The sequence below is a fragment of the Leptonychotes weddellii genome, chromosome 5, assembly GCF_054177405.1.
Source record: "Leptonychotes weddellii isolate Sample4059 chromosome 5, ASM5417740v2, whole genome shotgun sequence".
NCBI classification, from domain to species: domain Eukaryota; kingdom Metazoa; phylum Chordata; class Mammalia; order Carnivora; family Phocidae; genus Leptonychotes; species Leptonychotes weddellii.
Genome location: NC_138373.1, coordinates 107856036 through 107879609, shown reverse-complemented (window position 1 = coordinate 107879609; position 23574 = coordinate 107856036). Strand labels below are relative to the sequence as shown.

The following is a 23574-nucleotide window of genomic DNA, read 5'->3' as shown; positions in this document are numbered from 1 at the left end:
AACTATAAAACTCTTAGAAGAAAACATCAGTAAAAATCATGACCTTGGAATAGGCAATGATTTCTTAACTATGAGGCCAAAAGCACAGGCAATAAAAGAAAAAATAGGTAAATCAGACTTCATCAGAATTAAAAACCGTTATGCATCAAAGAACACTATTAACAGAGTCCCTCAGACAAATTCTTGCGCACTCACAATGAGACCTACATTGCAGCACTGTGTGTAAGAGCATTAGAGTTGAAACCCGACCATTCCTCAGTAAAGGAATAGTAAGTAAACAATGAAACACAATGCAGCCATTAAAATCATTGAACTAGGGGCGCCTGGGTGGCTCAGTCAGTTGGGCAGCTGCCTTCAGCTCAGGTCGTGATCCCAGGGTCCTGGGATCGAGCCCTGCATTGGGCTCCTTGCTCCGCAAGAGCCTGCTTCTCCCTCTCCCTGCCGCTCTGCCTCCTTGTGCTGTCTTTCTGTCAAATAAATAAATAAAATCTTTAAAATAAATAAATAAACAAAATCATTGAACTAGATCTCCATGTCATGCCACAGAATGGCAAACACTGATTAGTGAAAAAGCAAGCTAATACCACTAATGTATAATTTTAAAATACAAAACAATCTATATTGTCTATGATATGTGTACGACTAATAAAAGTACAAAGCAAGCATGGAGATGGTTGCGGTTGTTTCTGGAGAGGAGGGAGAGGGAAGAAATGAGAGGGTGGGCTTTAACTATATCATTAGCATTTTATTCCTTTCTGATGCAAATATGGCAAAATGTTAACATCTGTTTCCCTTGGCAGTGGATTTATGGGTCTCTATGACATTATTTTCTGTTGTTTGAAATGTTTCATAATTAGGATGCCTGGGTGGCTCAGTCGTTAAGCGTCTGCCTTCAGCTCAGGTCATGATCCCGGGGTCCTGGGATTGAGTCCCACATCGGGCTCCCTGCTCGGCGGGAAGACTGCTTCTCCCTCTCCCACTCCCCCTGCTTGTGTTCCCTCTCTCGCTGTCTCTCTCTCTGTTGAAAAATAAATAAAATCTTTAAAAAAAAAAAAAAAGAATGTTTCATAATTAGAAATTAGAAAGGGAAAAATCTTAGATCTCTGTGAAATCTTACTTAATACAAGAGTTGAGATGGGGATCCAAATTTGTTTAATTCAAGATGGCTAACCATTCCCAAACCCCACAGGGACTGCACTTTTACCAAACACCATGCACACTGCTCCTACCCAGGAGGCATGGGGAGACGGAACTTCACTGTGCTTGCCCTGGAGGGGGAGGTTTACTCAATCACGAAAGCAATGAACTTGGGTGGTCTATCAGGATATAAGAACTAAAAAATGAGAAACAGCCAAACAGGAATGCCCTCAACTATCTCCAGACTCCCCAACAAATACAGCACTCTTCCATGCCCATGACGACCCTACATACGCTCAGAGTAACTGCTCCCCGTGTTCCCTATCCCGGCCCTGCCTGCATTCTCTTCCCTGTCTTTCTCCTGTGACTCAATCTCTCCTTTCTGCCAGGTCCACACAACAGCATTTATACCTGCTCCCATCTTAAAACACGAAACAACAAAGTACCACTCTCCCCAACCTCATAACCCCTCTAACTAGGGCTCGCCTTTTCCCTCCCCTTCACTCCAGACTTCTTCAAAGGCTTCCACTTCTTCACCATCCCACTGAAACTGCTGTAGCAAAGATCACCAATGACCTCTGCTCAGGGGAGACTGGGAGTACAGGATTTAGAACTTTTCATCTGGTTCTCATGCCTATGGTCTGAATTCTCATTTCCTTGTGCATGCTTTGCTTTTATTAAATTAATAATTCCCATGATCACCTACAAGCAGTTTTTAATTCTCTTACCTGAAGGTTCAGATGCAACTGCTGCCATGGACCAGTCCCTCCTTGAAATGCATTGCTGTATCTCCTTTCTGGCCCTTCTCTGCAGAGCCCCCCTTCCGCCCATGCTTTCAACGATGGCTTCCTCAACATTCTGTTCCACTTTTTTTACTATATACTGTTTCTTTGGGAGGATTTTACCCAGACCATGGCTCCAATTATAGCCAATATGTTGATGACTCCCAGCCCTCTGGGTTCAATTCGGATCTCTCTCCTGAGCTCCAAACCCACAGATCCAACAGCCTCCTCAGAAATCTCTTTTTGGATGCCTTCAGCCACCAAATCATCATACTCAAAAACCAGAATCAACATTTTCCTTCACCAGACCTACTCCTCTTTCTACTATACCTAACTCAGTAACAGGAACCACCCACCATCTATCCAGTTGCTCAAGCCAGAAACCGACGAATCTTACTCTATTGACTCTGTCCCCTAAATTTCCCCCAAAATTCACATTTCTTCATTCCCTCAGCCACCTTCTTTTCTCACCTGGATTGCTGCAACCACCTCCTAACTGGCCTCCAATCATCTGCTCCACTCCAACCAGAGTGAGCCTTCAAAACCAAAATTGGATATGTCATCATTCTGCTTCAAATATTTCACTGGTTTCCCCCTTATTTCTCAGATTGTCCAAACTCCTCAACACAGCTACAGAGCTTCCTGACGTGTAAACTGTCCCCTAACATTTGCTCAGCCTCACCTCCCACACTCCCTTCCTACAATTCTCTCCAGTCACCATGAATAGCTATCGATTGCCCCTGGCCTCCAGGCCTTTGGCACTTACCGTACCTTCCAGCTGGAATGCCCTCTTCCCTCTCCCACTCCTCTACCGCTGCTGGACTGACTCCTCGACCTTCAACTGTCAGTTCAAAAGGTCACGTTCTCCAGGAAGCTTCCTCTTTACCTAAACGTGGGCAGGTCCTTTATTGTGTGGCCCCCTATGATATCTACTTCACCGGTCAGACTTTATCCTGCTTGTTGTGGCTGTTTATTTAATATCTGTCTCCTGAGAGCAGGACTAGGTTTCTCAGTCACCATTTTATCCCCAGTTTCTATTACAGGGTATATGTTCAAGAGATGAGAGGGAAATGCAGTCTTTGAACCGAGGGGCTCTTGGCCTACTGAAGCTACAAATAATAATAAAGAAATAGGGGTGCCTGGGTGGCTCAGTCGGTTAAGCATCTGACTCCTGATCTCAACTCAAGTCTTGATCTCAGGGTTGTGAGTTCAAGCCCTACGCTGGGCTCCATGCTGGGTATGGAGCCTACGTAATAATAATAACAATAATATAATAAAGTAAATGCTATAATAGATTATATAGGTGTGTAAATGCTTGTGGGTTGCTATGGTCTGATTATTTATATCCCCCTAAACATCTATGCCCAATGTGATGGTATTAGGAATTGGGGCCTTTGGGAGGTGCTTAGGTCATAAGGGAGGAACCTTCACAAATGTGATTAATGCTCTTATAAAAGAGGCTCCACAGAGCTCCCTAGCCCCTTCCACCATGTGAGAATAAACAACAAGTCTATGACCTGGAAGAGGGCCCTCACCCCACCACGATGGCACCCTGATCTCCAACTTCCAGCTTCCAGAACTGTAAGGAAAAAATTTCTGTTTATAAGCTACTCAGTCTGTGGTATTTTGTTCTAGCAACCCAAAAAGACTAAGCCATGGATATATGTGGACATGGATAGGTGTTTATGAAATGCTGAAGAAACCTAACTAACCATCTGGGTTAGCCAAGAAAGTTCACATGAAATAAATGACATTTGAACTGGCTTATCATTCATTCAACAAATAATTTCTGGGCACCTGCTTGGTGCCAGGCACTGTTCCAGGCACCAAGGATATAGCAGAAAATCAGACAGACAAAAAATTTAAGAAAAGTCCCTGCCTTCCTGGAGCTTATTTTAGTTGGGATGTTGACTGAGAGAGATACTAAACTCAAACAAATAAGATAATTTCAGGAAAGGATACATGCTTTCAAGAATATAAAACACTGTAGGTGTTTACCAGCACAGAGGCAGAAGGCTGCGTGTGTTCTGTGTGCCTATATTAGGGCTCCCTGTGGAGGTGTCACAGGGATATATAACCTGAATGAGGGGATGGAGCCAACCACTCGGAGATCTGGGGGAAGACAGCTTTAGGCAGAGGGAACAACGAGACCCACTGATTCAGAGAACAGAAAGAAGGCCAGTGGGGCGGAAACACAATGAGTATTTACATCTCCAGCCTAGGCCTCATCCCTGAACTCCGGAATGACAGAGCCAACTACCAACTGGACATCACCACTGGAGGTCTATAGTTATTTTGACCTTCTTTTGTCTAACACCAACCTTGTTTCCCCCTCCAAACCCGTTCCTTCCCATTTTAGTAAGTGACAGTTGCATTGTTCCAGTTGCTCAAGCTAAAAACCCTGGAGACATACTTGACTCCACCCCATATCCAGTCCATCAACAAATCTTATTGGCTCCACCTTCAAAATATATCCAGAATCTGAGAGCTTCCCACTACCTCCCCAGCCACCCCAGTCTTGCTGAAGTATTTGGATCTTAGCCTTTGTGCAAGGTGGAATCACTGAAGGTTTTCCAGGACTGGACAGAGAAGTGACACTTGCCATAGTGGTGTGTTGGAGTCAGCTCACACCAGTTCACAACAGCCAACTGGTAAATGTTCAAGAATGTTGCAAGATGGTTGACATCACAGTGATAGCATGAATTTGGCCACTGTAGGAATGTTTATACCACAGATAATGGCAAATGTTACAAATCAAGGCTCCCTCCTCCCTACCCTCCACTCTATCCTGGTGATCAGAGTGTTCAACATCTACCAGAACACAACTGCATGTGAAAATCTGTATTACAGAAAGATAATCTGTGTGTGATCAGTTGTGTAAGTCTGGTCTCTATAGGTGTTTATGTTTGTGAATACACATTAGAAGCACCTGAAGAACCTTTCCCACCATACATCTGCCTGCTTGCCTGAATTCAGTTAAGGACCACTAGATCAGGAACACCTGTTAAGAGGCTGTTGGCAGTGATGCAGGTGAGAGATCAAGACGCCAAGCATAGGAAAGAAGAGAGTAGTCAGAGAAATCTAGAAGTAGAATGAACAGGTTTTGTCATTTACTCTGCGAGAACTAGATTCCTTTCCTTCACACCACTCCTCAGTTTGTAGTCACAGACTCATTTCTGTGATTCTTTTGTTAACACGTCTTCCTATCTAGACTGAGGGCAGGGGCTGCATGTTTGCCCACCACTGTATGCCCAGAGTGGAGCCCAATCTACATCAGTACTACCTCACTGACAAGTCGTTACATGAAGAAAGGACGAGTCCGAAATAACGCTCAGGTTTCTAGCTTAGGTGATAAAGAGAAGAAACATGGGAAAAAGAATAGGTGTGGCTAGGGGTTCTGAGGGGAGGATCTCGGAAGCGTTGACTTGAAGGGCCTTGGAAACTATCCAGGCAGGGGCGTCCAGCTACCAGCCGGAAAGAGGAGTCTTAAGCTTAAGAGTTTTGGGTCTGGAAGAGACCTTCTGGAGTCTAACATGCAATCCTGCCCTCCTCCCTTAGAATCTAAATCGTCAACTTCCCTCTCTTGAGACTCACCCGAACCTCGGCCTCCCGTGGCCTCCCATTGAGGTCGCACTTGGACCCATTGCCATAGGTCTGGCTGTGGTAGCGTTTCAGGCGATGCTGCTTGGAGGCCTGGGGAGGACATCAAGAAGGAGGGCGGGGGGCGGAAGAAAGACAGCAAAGAGGAAGAATGGCACTTTGTCCTAATGGCCACCAAGCCCCAAGCAACATGTCAGCTAATCCTGCCCCTCCCCTTCTGGTCAGGGCTCTGAGTCTACAGCCGGGACCCCATTCTCTCCCAATCCCAGACTCCTGCCACCTTGGCTGTCTCATCATCCCAGTCGAAGGCCGATTGATAGTAGCCGAGATAGAGGACTTCGCCTTTGATCTCTGAATCTACAAGAGAAACCACAGTGAAGCACTGTTACTCCCTTCTAAGAGGACCAAGAGGGAAGGGGACTGGGAGGGCAGGTCACCTTCCATGATGTGATGCTGAGGGCTTAGGGAAAATGTAGGCGTGAGTCACCTTCCATGTGGTACTGCTGGATGTGGCGTCCATAACAGAATTCATACGTCCACCAGTCCTTGGTCTGACAATAAAAAAATGAACAATCAAGGGGATAGAGTGCAGATGTCTCTGCTTGGAACCTGAATCTCTCCTGGCTCCAAGACACATAACCTCTCAACTACTTCTCCTCCCCTCTGCTTCCACACTCAATTCTCCAGATTCTCAGTGAGGAGATAGGGCTGCTTTCCTTCTGTGACTGGGAGAAATACTTCTAGAGTATGTTTTCCACCTGTGGTCTTTCCACTCCTCCCTTTCTAAATATTTTTTTTAAAATCCTTCTTTGCCTTTGAGAAAGATAAGAAATCATGGTATCCTTGAAGCACTCAGACCAGGAAAATACAGAATATTCAAATACTAACTGAACTTCTACAACATTCCTTGTGCTAGCCACTGGGGATACAGCGTGAACAAGATAAATTCTCTGACCTCATGGACTCACATTCCAGACCAAAATTAAACAAACTGATGATTCAGTTGGTAAGATGATTTCAGATCATGAAAATGCCATGATGAAAATAAAAGAGGGTACTGGGCAGAGAGTGACAGGGGTAGAGGGTGACTCAACCAGGAAGGCTTCTCTAGGAGAGTGTCCCTCCTACCTACGCTGACCCTCTTCAGGCACCTCAACCTTGGCTTACCCATTACTCTGAGACCTTCTATCCTAACCCTCCTTACGTTCAGCAAAGTGTCATCAGTGGTTGCAAGATTCTTTGCTTCTTTCCTGTCTGTACAATATGTCTACTCCTCCAATGGTCTTCTTAACTCCTATAGGTCCTCTCGATCCCTTTTCATTCACGGATACCCTGGTTCCCAGATAGCTAGCCAGCTCCCAAGCCCTCATTCCATCCTCCCCAAGCCCTTTCACCTTCAGCAGGCAAGGAGCATCTTTCATTGGGCTCAACAACTCGGGGATCCCAGGCCCTCGGTAAGCAGGTGCCTCCTCCTCCCTTTCACGCTGGAAGTGAATAGCTCCAGCTGGCAGGCGACATTCATAGCGCTGTTTGTACTTAGAGGAGACAATCACCACGTCGGAAGCTTGGCTCTGGGAAAGAAGGGAGGGTCGGGGGGCAGGGAGGCAAAGAGAGGCTGGGATCAGAGAGAACGAGATCCCTCTTCAGATCCTGGGGAAGAGCCCAGTCAAGTCAGAATGAGCCACAAGTCCTCCAGCTGTGTTTGGCGGGTGAGGGGAGAGAGCACTCCCACTTCTCGCGGGGCGGAGTCTGGGTGCTTCTATCAGGAACTGAAGCTGACAGCGGGAAGCCCCACCCCTCCCAGTACCTCGCCCCAAGGGAATGGGTCTCAGTCAACGAGCTTTAGGAGTCATCGTAAAACCCCTACCTACTCTTCCCGATTCTTCTTAGGCTACTGCTGCAGACACCACAGCTGCCCTTCTTTCTCCACCTTTTCCCCCTTTCCCTTGCCCCAGACCTCGGCCCCTCCACGCCTCCTCACCTGCCCTCCCATGACAGGCAATGGCAGGATCTCGATCCCATAACGCATCTCACTCAGCTCCTCTAGGTTCAGGCTGCCGACACCACCAGTCAGACTTGCGGGTAACAGGAGCCCCAGAAGCAGCAGCCCCAACAGACTGGACAGCAGCGCTTCCGCCGCCATCTTTCGCTCACCTTCTTACCCAGAGCCGCTCCTTCCGCCCTAAACCTGGCAGCGGCCTCACCCCGCCCATAAACGCAGCAAGGTCTCATTGGCTGGGAAGTCTGTCCCTCTCACCTACCCTGTTCCCATTTGTAAACGTGACCCCGAAGCCCACGGGGAGGTGGACCACGACGATAAGCAAAACCACTTGCTGCTCGCGATTGGTCAGAGAGGCCAACCAATTCTCGCCGATATCAGACCCCCTCCCACCCTCGCCCGTCGCCAGAGAGGCGCGGTCTAATGCGCCGGCCCTTTGAAGCAATTTTTCTGTCTTCGCCCAACTGTCATGCGCATCTCTTTTTTTCATTTTTTTAAGTCGTTTCTTGCATTGTAGACTGCCCCCGCCAGGTGGAGGATTGAGGCCGATGGGTGAGTGCACGCAATACCCATGAAAGCTACTTAATACTTGTTGCAAAACAGTTATGTAAAAACATTCCTCTTTTCATATATACATACAACTATAGGGCATTCTGGTAATGTGTCAAAACCTTTCTACACGATCCTATAGTCCTCCAAAAAAATTATCCTAAAGAAATAACGGGGGCTTCCAGTTAAACACTGGGGGTGGAGTGGGGGGCAAATTCCCGTATCATCCTCCAGGCCCAGAATGGGAAAGGAGACAACAGCAGCAATATTTTAGAAGCTAGAAAATAAATAGAGGAATGGTAACTGGCTTAACAAACCCGAGGAATTGATTCCTAAACAAAGATAAACAAGAGCATGATTATACTTTTGGAAAAACTCCTCTGGGGAATGTGACCAGTCCAAAAGAGAAATCCCAAAGATACTCTCATCAGGGTTCTCTTAATGAGATAGACGAAAGAACCCTACAATTAAGCCCTTGGCCTATATGTCCCAGCTCTCACATGGTCTTTCCAGCTTTTTAATGTCCTCACTCTAAAATATAACCAGGCAGCCAAGGATCATTAGACATTTAAGGAAATCCTTTAATATACAAGAAGAAACCAAAACAGACAAGAAGAAAAAAAGCAATTTAGAAGAAACAGAAATTGCAAGGGAGAGGGGTGCCTGGGTGGTTCAGCTGGTTAAGCGTCTGCCTTGGCTCAGGTCATGATCTCGGGGTCCTGGGATCAGACCCCACATTGGACTCTTGGCTCAGCGGGGAGTCTGCTTCTCCTTCTCACTCTCCCTCTGTGCTCTTTCACTCTCAAATATATAAGTAAAAATCTTAAAAAAAAAAAAAAAAAGAAATTGCAAGGGAGAAAAAACTTAAAACAAACCAAAAAAATCCATCATTAATATCCTCAGAGAGATAATATATTATATCCATAAAATAACAATAGGAATCTATTTTTAGAAGTAACTACTATTAAGCAAAAAAGAGCTCTTGGAAATCAAAACCATGATAGCAGAAATAAAATTCAATAGAAAGAATGGAGAGTAAAATTGAAAATCAAATTTGCTCTACTTAAGAAGAAAATCAATAAAAATTAGAGGATCAGTCCAAAAGGTTGAATATCTGAATAATGGGAGTTGAGAAAGAACAAAGAATCAGAAGGGAAGAAACAATTAAAGCAATTTTTCAAAAGTATTCCCCTGAAATGAACAACTAAGACTCTAAATTGTAAGGGCACACTATCCAGCAAAACAAATCAGACCCACACCAAGACACATCATTATAGAATTTCAGAACACTGAACACAGAGAAATAATTCTAAAAGCTTCCAGAGAGAAAGAACAAGTTGCATACAAGGATCAAAAATCAGAACAGGGGTACCTGGGTGACTCAGTCGGTTAAGCATCTGACTCCAGCTCAGGTCATGATCTCAGGGTTTGGGGATCAAGCCCCACATTGGGCTCTGCCCTCAGCAGGGAGTCTACTTGTCCCTCTGCCCACTCCCTCTTGTGCTCTCTCTCTCAAATAAATAAATAAAATATTTTTAAAAATCAGAACAGCGTTAGGCTTACCAATTCATCCACACTGTAAGGTAGAAGACAATGAAAAAAATGCCCTAATGACTTCAGATATTGTAATTGTCAACACGGATTATAAAATAATTATGCTTACTATACTTAAATAAAAGAGAAAACTGAAAATACATCAGAAAACAGGAAACTATAAAAATGATCTAACATTTAAAATAGAGTTTGTAGAAATGAAAAAATAAAGTTTTAAATTAAAAATTGGATAAAGTAACTAGTTTTAAGAAGCAATTATTCTTCATAGAAGAATTCCAGCTAATAAATGCAGAAGGAATAATATACTGTCATTATTTTACAATTCTAATGAATTAATTTAGGCAATAGTCATCAATGACTGTCAGAAACATTATGTAAGAGGCTTATAGGTGAATCAAGCCCATCCCATGTGCATACACTTTTAAAACTTAACATCATGAAAAGAGAAACAACCAAACATTATGTGCTTCTTGATGGGATACAATAGGAAGCACAGAGCATTATCTATGAAGGATTCTTGCCAAAAGCCAAAACTCTAAATATAACTATCAGCTTACAGGAAATACGAGAATTAGGAGAAAATGTTAACACCATCAGGAATGTAATCAGAAATAAAATAGAATCAATGCCCCAGTTTCTTCAACAAATACATGCAAGGAAAAATGGGGAGAGGGGAGAACTGTTATGGATTAAAAGAGGTTTAAGAAATATCTCAACCAGGGGGCCTGGGTATCTCAGTTTAAGCGTCTGGCTCTTGGTTTTGGCTCAGGTCATGATCTCAGGGTGGTGAGATCAAGACCCATGTTGGGCTCCACGCTCAGTGGAGAGTCTGCTTGAGATTCTCTCCCTCTGCCCTTCTTCCTGATCGTGCATTCTCTGGCTCTCTCTGTCTAGTAAATAAATAAATCTTAAAAGAAAAATATATCAACCAAATACAATGTAGATCTTGTTTGGATCCTGAATCAAATTGTCTATAGAAAGACTTATGAATTAATTAGGGAAATTTGGACACTTGTTGGATATTATATAATAGCAAGGTATCATTGTTAATTTGCTGGATGCAATAATGCTGTTATAATTATGTAAAAAAAAATCGTCCTTATTTCTTAGAGTTACATACTCATGTACTTACCAATGAAATGGTATAATGTCTAGCATTTCAATTAAAATAATTCTGTGGGAGTCTGGGAGAAATGGTGGGATAGAAATGAAACAAAATGACCATATTTTATAGTAGTTGAAGCAGGATGATAAGTACATGGAGATTCATTATACTTTATTTTTGATTGTATTTAAATTTTTTCATTTAAATTTTCTTTTAAAAAACTCAAAAAGCAGGCACCCGGGTGGCTCAGTTGGTTAAGCGGCTGCCTTCGGCTTGGGTAATAATCCCAGGATCCTGGGATTGAGCCCCACATCAGGTTCCTTGCTCAGTGGGGATCCTGCTTCTCCCTCTGCCTGCCACTACCCCAGCTTGTGCTTGCTCTCCACCCACCCCCGTGTCAAATAAATAAATAAATAAAATCTTGAAAGAAAGAAAAGAATGAAAAAGAAAAGAAAGGAAGAAAGAAGGGAGGGAGGGAAGGAAGGAAGAGGAAAGAAAGAAAGAAAGAAAGAAAGAAAGAAAGAAAGAAAGAAAGAAAGAAAAAGAAAGACTGTAAATAAAAAAGAAAAAAAAATTTTAAATCAAAAAGCAATTTAGATTTACCTGAAAATAGAATTAATGAACTAGAAAATAGATTGGAAGAAATTATTCAGAATGAAATACAAAGCAACAAAGAGGAATATGAAAGAGAAAATAAGACATATAGAGAGTAAAGTGAGAAATACAACTAATTGGAGTTCAAGAAGGAGTAAAAGAGAATAAAGCAAAAATAACTGTTGAGCATTTTCCAGAACTAATGAAAAATACAAATCTACAGATTCAAGAGGCCTAATGAATTTCAAGCAGAATAGATGAAAAGAAGTCTACACACGGACGTATCACAGTGAAATTGAGTACACTAAGAAAAACAGCAGATCTTAAAAGAATCCAGAATGTGGGTTACCTGGCGTATGCATTTATCGAAACTCATTGACCTACAACATATAAGGCCTGTGCATGTAAATTTTACCACAATAAAAATAAAATTAGATGAAAAGCAACCAGAGAACCAGATTGCCTTCAAAGGAGCAGCAGTAAGATTGAGAACTGACTTCTCAATGGCAATAAAAGCCAGAAGACAATAGATGGTATCTTCAGTGTGATGAAAGAAAATAACTTCCACTGGGAATGTTACAGCCAGTGAAAAATGTATTTCAATAATGAGGGCAAAATACAATATTTTCGAATCAAACAGAAACAAAAACCCAGGAGGATTTACAATCAATAGGCTCTCATTAAGGAAAATCCAAAAGGATGTACTTCAGGTAAAAGGACAAATATATTTTTTTAAGATTTTATTTATTTATTTGACACAGAGAGACACAGCGAGAGAGGGAACACAAGCAGGGGGAGTCGGAGAGGGAGAAGCAGGCTCCCTGCTGAGCAGGGAGCCCGATGTGGGGCTCGATCCCAGGACCCTGGGATCATGACCTGAGCCGAAGGCAGACACAATGACTGAGCCACCCAGGCACCCCAAAAGGACAAAGATTCTTGATGGAAGATCTGAGATGTAAAAAGCAATGAAGTGGAGAATAGGTAAAAGTATTGCATGATCACTGGCAGTAAAAAACAATACTAATGTCTTCTGGGAGTTTAATAACTATTAAGATAGAATGAAAACACATCAAAACAATAACATATACATTGGGAGGTCAATGATTAAAATTAAATTGTTCTAGTTTTTTGTATTGTCCACAAGGAGGAGTACTGATTATCAAACTTTGTCTTCCAAGCTTCACATCCACCCTTCTATATATCACAGTGATGCTGCAACTACTATTCTGAAAAAATGTTTTATTTTTTTAAAATAAACTTTATTTTTTACAGCAGTTTTAGGTTCACCAAAAAATTGAGCATGAAGTACAGAGTTCCCATATAACCCCTGTTCTCACACATGCACAGCCTACCCTACTATCAACATCCCACACCAGAGTGGTACACTTGTTACAATCAATGAACCTACTTGACACATCATTATCACTCAAAATTCACAGTTTACACTAGTGTTCACTCTTGGTGTTATAAATTCTGTGAGTTTTGACAAATGAATAATGACATGAATTTACATTAATAGTCCCATGCAGAATAGATTCACTGCCCTAAAAATCCTCTGTGATCACTTCATTCATCCCTCCTTCCCTCCTAACTCCTGGTAAACCCTGATCTTTTTATTGTTTCCACAGTTCTGCCTTTTCCACAATGTCATATAGTTGGAATCACAGTATGTAGCCTTTTCAGATTATGATATGCACTTAAGTTTTCTCCATGTCTTCTCATGACTTGATAGCTCATTTCTTTTTACCCCTCAGTAATAATCCATGTCTAGATGTGCCACAGTTTATTTATCCATTCACCTACTAAAGGACACCTTGGTTACTTCCAGGTTCTGGCAGTTATGACTAAAGCTACTAGAAACATCCGTGTGCAGGTTTTTGTGTGCACATAAGTTTTCAATTCATTTAAGTAAATACCAAGGAGTGCAATTGCTGGATTGTGTGCTAAGAATATGTTTAACTTTGTAAGAATCTACCAAACTCTCTTCCAAAGTGGCTCTACCATTTTGCATTCCAATCAACAATGAATGAAAGTTCCCGTTGCTCTGCATTGGCATTCAGTGTTGACAGTGTTCTGGATTTGGGCCATTCTAATAGGTTTGTAGTGGTATCTGATTGCTGTTTTAATTTGCAATTCCCTAATGACATATGATGTGGAGTATTTTTCATATGCTTATTTGCCATCTATATATCTTCTTTGATGAAGTGTCTGTTCATGTCCTTCTCCCATTTTTTAATCAGGTGTTTGTTTATTATTGTTGAATTTAAGGGTTCTTTGTATATTTTGAATAACATCCCTTTATCAGACATGTCTTTTGCAAATTTTTCTCCCAGTCTATGACTTGTCTTCTTATTCTCTTGACATTGTCTTTCAAAGAGCAGAAATTTTTAATTTCAATGAATTCCAGCTTATAATGATTTCTTTCATGGATGGTATCTTTGGTGTTGTATCTAAAAAGTTATTGCCATACCCAAGGTCACCTGGATTTTCTATGTTATTTTTTAGGAGTCTATAGTTTTGCATTTTACACCTAGGTTTATGATCCACTTTGAGTTAATGTTTGTGAAGGGTGTAAGATCTGTGTCTAGATTGTTTTTTTTCTTTTTTTGCGTGTGGATGTCCAGTGGTTTCAGCACCATTTTTTGAAAATTTTCTCCATCGTATTGCCTTTGCTCCTTTGTCAAAGATCAGTTTAGTATATTTATATAGGACTATTTCTGGGCTTTCTAGTCTGTTCCATTGATCTGTTTATCCATATTTTCACCAATACCACTACATTTTGATTACTGTCGTTTTATAGGAAGTCTTAAGTAGTAGTGTTAATCCTCTGACTTTGTCCTTCTACTCTAATATTGTGCTAGCTATTCTAGTCTTCTACCTCTCCATATAAACTTTAGTATCAGTTTGTCAATATCCACAAAATAACTTGCAGGTATTTGGAGTGGGATTGTATTGAGTCTATAGATTAAGTTGGGAAGAACTGACATCTTGACAATATCAAGTCTTCTTATCCATGAACATGGAGTATCTCTCCATTTATTTAATTTTCATTGATTTCTTTCATCAGAGTTTTACAATTTTCCTCATAAAGATATTATACACATTTTGTTAGATTTGTACCTAAGTATTTTATTTTGGGGAGTAGTAATATAATGGTACTGTGTTTTTAATTTCACATTTCACTTGTTCATTGATGGTATGTAGGCAAGCAATTGATTTTCTTCTTTTTTTATTGTGTTAAAATGCATATAACATGAAATTTACCATCTTAACCATTTTTTTAAAAGATTTTATTTATTTATTTGACAGAGAGATAGAGAGAGAGCACAAGTAGGCAGAGAGGCAGGCAGAGGGAGAGGGAGAAGCAGACTCTCCACTGAGCAGGGAGCCCGACGCAGGGCTCGATCCCAGGACCCCGGGATCATGACCTGAGCCGAAGGCAGCCGCTTAACCGACTGAGCCACCCAGGCGCTCCCCATCTTAACCATTTTTAAATGTACAGTTTGATGGCATTAGATACATTCACATTGTTGTGCAACCATCACCACCATCCAGCCCATAAACCCTTTTCATCCTGTAAAACTGAAACTCTATACAGGTTTCCCTGCTATTTGAAAGTAGAGTGTTCTTGTAAACCTTTCATAAGCTGAAGCAGTTATGTAAAGCGAAGAAGCAATTACCACTAATTTATATGGAAAACTTTTTGAGTGTTCCCAGACCCAAAAAAATAACCTACCAAATCATACCAAATGACACATGAAACCTAAAATAACACTAAAAATATAGCAACAGCAAGAATATGATAAATACACAGCCTGTATAAAGTGGAAATAATGCATGTACAGTGTAGTTTACTTATGAGAATTGGGAAGACAGCAAGCACACTGTAAACTGAGAGGGGATGATCATGGCTAAGTCATTCAATGGAGGTCAGGGTGGTGGAAGGTGCAGGATCCTAGGGTGTAGGAGAGAGAGGAAGAGGTTCATCTATGAATATCTCATCATTGTCTGAATCCATGAGGGCAGGCAGATTACTAACAGCTACACCTTCTTGTCTGTCTGCCTCGAAGTCAAAGGTCGAGGTTTGTCATCTGCTGTGATCGATATGGCTGATGTGGAAGGCTTAAAATATGACTGTATGCTTGACTGCTTAGTCTCACACATTTTTGTATCATACAATTCTTTGTAGACATTCAAAACATCCTACAAACCTGTCCTAAATCTACATGTCCTTTCAAAATGAAAGGCATATTTTTCTGCATTTTTTGCAGCACTGCCAATCATAGTGAAAATCTCACACGTGTTTCACTTTCTGTTCCTGGATGATTTCATTTGCAGGCCGTCTGCTATTGCATTCGCTTTGGATTGCTATCCTCTCCTCTTACAATTGCTTCAGCTTTTCGTCTGTCAGCTCTTGGTCAGGGAATGCTGAAAGCTCTTCAATATCACCTTTATTAACTTTCACAATATTGCCATATTTATGGTTGGTTTGAATAGTTAAAATCATACCTCTTTGGGACAGTTTCCTCCATATGCCATGTCTCATTGAGATGGCTGGCCTGTCCAGAGCATCTCCAAGGTTGGCAATGGCCAATTTTATCCTGTAGTCTCCAGATCTCTCATAAAGATGCTTTGGAGTTACCCTCTCTGTCAGTGGCACTTGCAATAAAATGCATCATATTTTGCATATAGTAAGCTAAGCCTTAATTGTGGCTGTCAGGCCCGGTCACCCAGTTGCAGCAGTGATGTCATACTCAGTGCTAAGAACACAACACAAGTGTTACCACCATACTCAGTAATGCCAGGTGGATGAGCAGCACACCTAGCAACAATCAGAAGACGCTCATTATTGAGGTTGTTTTCTCTATAGTACATGTCAATAAAAGGACTAATGTGTCCACTCATATACTCAGAAAAACACCACTTGGGTATTACAACCGTTTTGATGTGAACAAAACACAATAGAAAGTGTATTCTTTTTTTTTTTTTTAAAGATTTTATTTATTTATTTGAGAGAGAGAGAATGAGAGACAGAGAGCATGAGAGGGAAGAGGGCAGAGGGAGAAGCAGACCCCCCGCCGAGCAGGGAGCCCGATGCGGGACTCGATCCCGGGACTCCAGGATCATGACCTGAGCCGAAGGCAGTCGCTTAACCAACTGAGCCACCTAGGCGCCTGAAAGTGTATTCTTATCAATGCCTTTAGGTGCCCTAGGATTTTCTGAATGGTACACTAGTAGAGACCTGAGGACAGCATGTAAGTGGTGTTAATAATAGGCATTAGGGTCAACCTGTCCTTTGATGTCTTGTGTCCCTTAGCCTGCTTTTCTTCTATTGAAATACATGTCTTGCTCAGCAGTTTTTTCCTATACACTGCATTTGTCACCGTCAAACATTTGCTTACACAAATAACTGCCTCCTGTAATTATTGTCTTCAGTTCTTCCAGGAACTTTTCGGTGGTTTCAGTATCAGCTAAAGCACCATCTTCAGTAAGCTTGAAGCTGGGAAGCTACCCTTGCCTCAAAAACCAATCAAACCACTTATGACTACCTTTAAATTCCACTTCCTTTTTTTTAAGATTTTATTTATTTATTAGAGAGAGAGAGCACGAGCGGGGGGCCGGGACGGAGGGGGTTGGGGAGAGAGGGGCAAAGGGAGAGGAAGAAGCAGATTCCCTGCTGAGCAGAGAGCCCAACTCGGGCTAATCCCAAGACCCCGAGATCATGACCTGACCCTAGGTCAGACGCTGAACCAACTGAGCCACGCAGGCGCCCCTAAATTCCACTTCCAAAACACTTTCATCACCATCATCCAGTGCTTTCTGTTTCAGCTTATTAAAAAGACTGATTTACTTCTCCTTAAGTGTAAGATAACTGAACACCACACTTTGTACACCCATCAATCCACTCAAGCAATAGATTCCATCTTACCCATTACTGGATGCTGACAAAAAGAGACCTTTGCTACTAACAAAATCAATAGTAACTTTGGCAACTTTCAAGATTCTTTCTCTCTGCGTACATAGTATGAATGGTGGATGCAGGTGAGTTCAACACACGCACAGTGTCTTTATTTTGTGCAACACAATCAGAACTCTTTTTTTTTTTAAAGATTTTATTTTTAAGTAATTTCTGCACCCAATGTGGGGCTTGAACTCACAACCCCAAGATCAAGAGTTGCACACTCCACCGACTGAGCCAGCCAGGCGCCTCCACCATCCTTTTTAAAGGAATCTTTATTTTTTTTTTTTAAAGTAGGCTCCATGCCCAACGTGGGGCTTGAACTCAGGACCCTGAGACAAAGAGCTGCAAAGCTCTACTGACTGAGCCAACCAGACACGCCTCAAAACTCTTAATTACATTCTGTTCTATGCTCAGTGTAACACCCTTATGAGCTCTCTTAGGCTTTTCTGATACCTTAGGACACATCTTGCTAACAGATGCACAAAATAAATTGAGGTAAAGCACAGGTGCTCACAGACACAGTCCAAAGCTATGGTGGCTTGATGCTGAGATGCTGAGTGTAGTTCCGGGGGAAGAAGCTTGCTGGGGCCACCCTCGCTGCTGGGTTGCATGCTCTCTCTATAACACCTTGCTGCAAAATGAACACTGAACGCTGTTTTCACTTTTTGCCTTTTAACTTTCAAGAAGTGGGGGGATACCTGTACCTATTAAACAATAACTCCCTATTTTCCTCTCCCCACGCCCCTGGAAACCGCTGTTATACTTTGTGTCTTTGTGATGTGACTATTCTAAGTAACTCATATAAGTGGACTCATATAGTGTTGGTCTTCTTGCGACTGGCTTATTTCATTTAGCGTAATGTCCTCAAGGTTCATCCATGTTGTAGCATATTTCAGGATTTCTTTTCTTTATAAGGCTAAATAATATTCCATTGTGTGTGTATGCCACATTTTGCTTATCCATTTATCCTTCCATGGATACTTGAGTTGCTGCCACATTTTAGCTATTGTGAATAATGCTGCTATAAACATGAGTGTACAAGTATCTCTTTGAGACTCTGTTTTCAATTCTGTGGGGTGTGTACCCAGAATTGGAATTGCTGGGTCTTATGGTAATTCTATTTTTAATTTTTTTCTGGAACTGTTAACCAGAGCAGCTGTAGCATTTTACATTCCCACCCAACAGTGCACAAGGGTTCCAATTTCTCCACATCCTCACCAACACTTGTTGTTTTCTGGGAATTTTTAAAAAAGACTTATTTTATTTTTTTAAAGTAGGCTCCAGGCCCAACATAGGGCTTGAGTTCATGACCCTGAGATCAAGAGTCACACGTTCTACCAACTGAGCCAGCCAGGCACCCTGGGTTTTTTTTTATAGCAACCAACCTAATGGGTGTACAGTGTTATTTCAGTGTAGTTTGGATTTGCATTTCCCTAATGATCAGTAATCTTGAGCATCTTTTCGTGTGCTATTGCCATCTGTGTATCTTCTTTGGAGAGATGTCTATTCAAGTCACTTGCCCATTTTTGGATTGGGTTATTTGGGTTTTTTGTTGTTGGGTTTAGGAGTTCTCTCTCTGTATAATTGGGGTATTAATGCTCTATCAGATATATGATTTGCAAATATTTTCTCCCATTCTGTGGGTTGCCTTTTTACTCTGTGAATAGTGTTTTTGATATATAATTTTTTTAATTTTCATGAAATGCAACTTCTCTATTTTTTTTTTGTTACCTGAGCCCTTAGTGTCATATCCAAGAAATAATTGCCAAATCTAATGTTATGAAGCTTTCATCCTATGTTTCCTTCTAAGAGTTCTACTGTTTTAGATTCTATAGTTAGGTCCTTGATCCATTTTGTGTTCATTTTTGTATATGGTGTTAGGTAAGAGTCTAACTTCATCCCTTTGCCCATGGATATCCAGTTTTCCCAGCACCATTTGTTGAAAAGACTATCATCTCTCTATTGAATAGTCTTGGCATTCTTGTCAAAAATCATTTGACCATATATGCAAGTTCTGGGCTTTTTATTCTATTCAGTTGGGTCTATATGTTGGTCTTAATGCTAATATCACACTGTTTTGATTATTGTCGCTTTGTAGTAAGTTTTCAAATTGGGAAGTATGAGACCTCCAATTTTCATCCTTCTTTTTCAAGATTTTTTTTTGCTATTTGGAGGGGTCCCTTGAGATTCCACATGAATTTTAGGACCGTTTTTTCTATATCTGCAAAAAATGTCATTGGGATTTTGATAGGGATTCCATTGACTCTGTAGATCACTTTGAGTAATATTGACATTTAAAAAAAATATTTTATTTATTTATTTGTCAGAGAGACAGAGAAAGAGAGCACAAGCAGGGGGAGGGGCAGGCAGAGGGAGAAGCAGGCTCCCTGCTGAGCAACGAACCTGATGCAGGACTGGATCCCAGGATCCCAGGATCATGACCTGAGCCGAAGGCAGACGCTTAAACAACTGAGCCACCCAGGCATCCCTAATATTGACATTTTGACAATATTAATTTTTCCAATCCATGAACATGGGATGTGTTTTCATCTATTTATGTCTCCTTTATTTCAGCAATGTTTTGTACATTTCATTGTACACGTCTTTCACCTCCTTGGTTAATTCCTAAGTATTGTATTCTTTATTCTTTTTTTTTTTTAAAGATTTTTTTTATTTATTCATTTGAGAGGGAGAGAGACAGAGAAAGCACAAGCGGGGGAGAGGCAGAAGGAGAGGGAGAAGCAGACTCCTGGCTGAGCTGGGAGTCTGACGTGGGGCTCGATCCCAGGACCTGGAGATCATGACCTGAGCAGAAGGCAGATGCTTAACCATCTGAGCCACCCAGGTGCCCCTTCTTTATTCTTTTTTATACTGTTGTGAATGAAATTGTTTTTGTAATTTCCCTTTCAGCTTGTTCATTGTTTATGAATAGAAATGCAACTGATTTTTGTGTGTTGGCTTTGTATCCTGCTACTTTGCTGAATTCATTTATTAGATCTAACAGCTTTTTTTATAGTCTTTTTTAAAATTTTTTTTTAAGATTTTATTTATTTATTTGATAGAGAAAGGGAGACAGCGAGAGAGGGAACACAAGCAGGGGAGTGGGAGAGGGAGAAGCAGGCTTCCTGCGGAGCAGGGAATCTGATGCAGGGCTCGATCCCCGGACCCTGGGATCATGACCTGAGCCGAAGGCAGACACTTAAAGACTGAGCCACCCAGGTGCCCCTTTGTAGAGTCTTTAGGATTTTCTTTTTTTTTTTTTTAAGATTTTATTTATTTTTATTTGAGAGAGAGAGAATGAGAGAGAGGGAGTACATGAGAGGGGGGAGGATCAGAGGGAGAAGCAGACTCCCTGCCGAGCAGGGAGCCCGATGCGGGACTCGATCCAGGGACTCCAGGATCATGACCTGAGCCGAAGGCAGTCGCTTAACCAACTGAGCCACCCACGCGCCCGAGTCTTTAGGATTTTCTACATATAAGATCATATCATCTGCAAACAGAGATAATTTTACTTCTTCCTTTCCAGTGTTTATGCCTTTTACTTCTTTTTCTTACCTAATTGTTCTAGCTAGAACTGCCAGTACTGTGTTCAATAGAAGTGATGAAAGCAGGTATCTTTGTCTTTTTCCTGATCTTAGAGGAAAAGTTTTCGGTCTTTCACCATTAGGTATGAAGTTTGCTGTGGTTTTTCATATATGACTTTTATTATGTGGAGGTAGTTACCTTCTATCACTATTTTGTTTAGTGTTTCTATCATGAAAGGGTGTTACATTTTGTCAAATTCTTTTTCTGTATCAGTTGAGATGATCATGTGTTTTTTTCCCTTTATTTTGTTGATGTGGTATATTACATTGATCAATTTTCATATGTTGAATCCTTACATTCTTGGAATAAATCCCACTTGGTCATGGTGCATAATAATCCTTTTAATATGCTGCTAAATGCTGCTTGCTAGTATTTTGTTGAGGACGATTGTATCATGTTTGTTTGTTTTTTTAATTTTATTTATTTATTTGTCAGAGAGAGAGAGCACAAGCAGGGGGAGTGGCAGGCAGAGGGAGAAGCAGACTTGATCCCAGGACCCTGGGATCATGACCCGAGCCAAAGGCAGTCGTTTAACGGACTGAGCCACCCAGGCGCCCCTATTGTATCATGTTTATAAGGAATATTGGTCTGTAATTTTCTTTTCTTGTAGTGTCTTTGTCTGACTTTGGTATCAGGGTTAAGAAACCGGAAGTAGAGTGCTGCTGTCTAAAAAAAAAAAATCGAAACATATGGCATTGACATAGCAATCAGGTGGCAGGCAGTGAGAAAATTATACCAGAGGTTCAAAGGATGGCAATCTGTTTGTGTTAGTAAACAAGACCGTAAACATTGTTCTGGTAATAAAACAGCAACAGGGCGCCTGGGTGGCTCAGTTGGTTAAGCGACTGCCTTCGGCTCAGGTCATGATCCTGGAGTCCCAGGATCGAGTCCTGCATCGGGCTCCCTGCTCGGCAGGGAGTCTGCTTCTCCCTCTGACCCTCCCCCCTCTCATGCTCTCTCTCTCTATCTCATTCTCTCTCTCAGATAAATAAATAAAATCTTTAAAAAAAAAAAAAAATAAATAAATAAAACAGCAACAATTCTGGGTATTTCAAATAGAAGAAATTTAATACAGATAATCGTTTACAAAAGTGTCACAAAGGATGGAGTAGCAAAAAGAGGAAGATAAGATTACTCAGTGATTAGCAAATGCCGGAAGTCACTAACTCTGGGGCCAGTGGAGCAGAAGGGGAAATGGTATTGCTAGGAGTCCAGCATTGCTTGGCTGCTCTGGCCGCCTCTATCGGAACTGCGCTGCTCAAACAGGACTCGGGATCCCGTCGCTACCTCTGTCCTCACTGCATCTCCCTTTACCACTGTCAGAACCTAACAAGAGAGCAGCATATGGATGGGGACGCGAAGAAATAAAGCATGCTTAAGAACTATGACTAGGAAAGGGGCGCCCGGGTGGCTCAGTCATTAAGCATCTGCCTTCGGCTCAGGTCATGGTCCCAGGGTCCTGGGATCGAGCCCCGAGTCGGGCTCCCTGCTCCGCGGGAAGCCTGCTTCTCCCTCTCCCACTCCTCCTGCTTGTGTTCCCTCTCTCACTGTGTCAAACAAATAAATGAAATCTTAAAAAAAAAAAAAAAAGAACTATGACTAGGAAAGAACTTGAATATGATTACTAGAAGTAAAATGGAACTGACTCAAAGTATATAGGCGAGAAGCTAGGCTTTGTTTGTTTGGTTTTGTTTTGTGTGAATGCATCTGTGTGTGTGTGCATGTGTTTTTATAATCTTTTGTAGGTATAATTAGCTTACAACAGACTAAACATATTTAATGTTTACCATTTGAGTTTTAACATATGTGTAAAACCATCACCACAATCAAGGGAATGAACAGATCCATCACTCCCAAAAATCTCCTTTAAATTTTTGAAGCATTGCATTTCAAAGAAACCACAAACTGTCTCTGACAGCTTAAATGTAAAATCACCATAAGGCTTCCAAATTTCTACATATTGGAAGTGGGCTCTAAAATTGGTACAGCACCAAGGAGGAACTATTTTCCAAAGCCCACTTGAAATATGATCTTGGAGGATAGGGAAAAGTAAGCCACCCACCCACACCGAAGGGGGATCCACAGGTCTTGGAGAAAATAGACAACAATGTTCATTCAAGTAACAGAACCAGAGTCTAATCAGAGAGACTCTCCACTGAACAGCAGGAACCTTCAGGATATCAGGATCCCTAAGAGCCACTGACTGCAGTTCGTTTTCTGAGTGTGAGCTTCTACTGCAGCTATCCCACACCTGCCCTACCACGTATCAGGTGTGGAGGGGAGGAGCGGAGCCACCGCTGCAACGCAGGAAGAGGACTTCATTTTGTAAAAAATTTTTATTTATTTATTTATTTCAAGAGAGAGCACGTGCACACAAGCGGGGGTGGGGGAGGGGGAGAGGGAGAGAGAGAATCCTAAGCAGGCTCCATGCCTAGTGCAGAGCCCAACCCTGGGGCTCCATCTCACAACCCCGAGATCATGACCCAAGCTGAAATCAAGAGTTGGATGCCCAACCGACTGAGCCACCCAGGCGACCCTAAAGAAGAGGACTTCAAATAACTCTGAGATTTGGGTTTGAACTTGATGCAAGGACTAGATGGGAATTTGAGTTCTCTCACTTGGCGGTGAGTGTGTTAGACTTGTGTGAGCAAATATAGAATGACTGTGTGGTGACCAAAAAGGAGGACTCCAGTAGAGGCCATATCGT

At 41.8% G+C, this 23574-nt stretch overlaps 1 protein-coding gene across 4 annotated transcripts in view; it reads right to left on the bottom strand.

The window, feature by feature from the left end:
• OS9 (OS9 endoplasmic reticulum lectin) overlaps positions 1-7708 on the bottom strand; it is a 17257-nt gene extending 9549 nt beyond the window's left edge. For all 4 annotated transcript variants that reach the window (XM_081821955.1, XM_081821957.1, XM_081821956.1 and 1 more), the window contains exons 1-5: positions 7501-7708; positions 6914-7090; positions 6007-6070; positions 5800-5876; positions 5514-5612 (exon numbers count right to left, since the gene is read on the bottom strand). In XM_081821955.1, the coding sequence (XP_081678081.1) occupies positions 5514-5612; positions 5800-5876; positions 6007-6070; positions 6914-7090; positions 7501-7662 (579 nt within the window). In that variant the 5' untranslated portion in view covers positions 7663-7708. The remainder of the gene's footprint in view (positions 1-5513; positions 5613-5799; positions 5877-6006; positions 6071-6913; positions 7091-7500) is intronic.
• Between the last annotated feature and the right edge of the window lie 15866 nt (positions 7709-23574).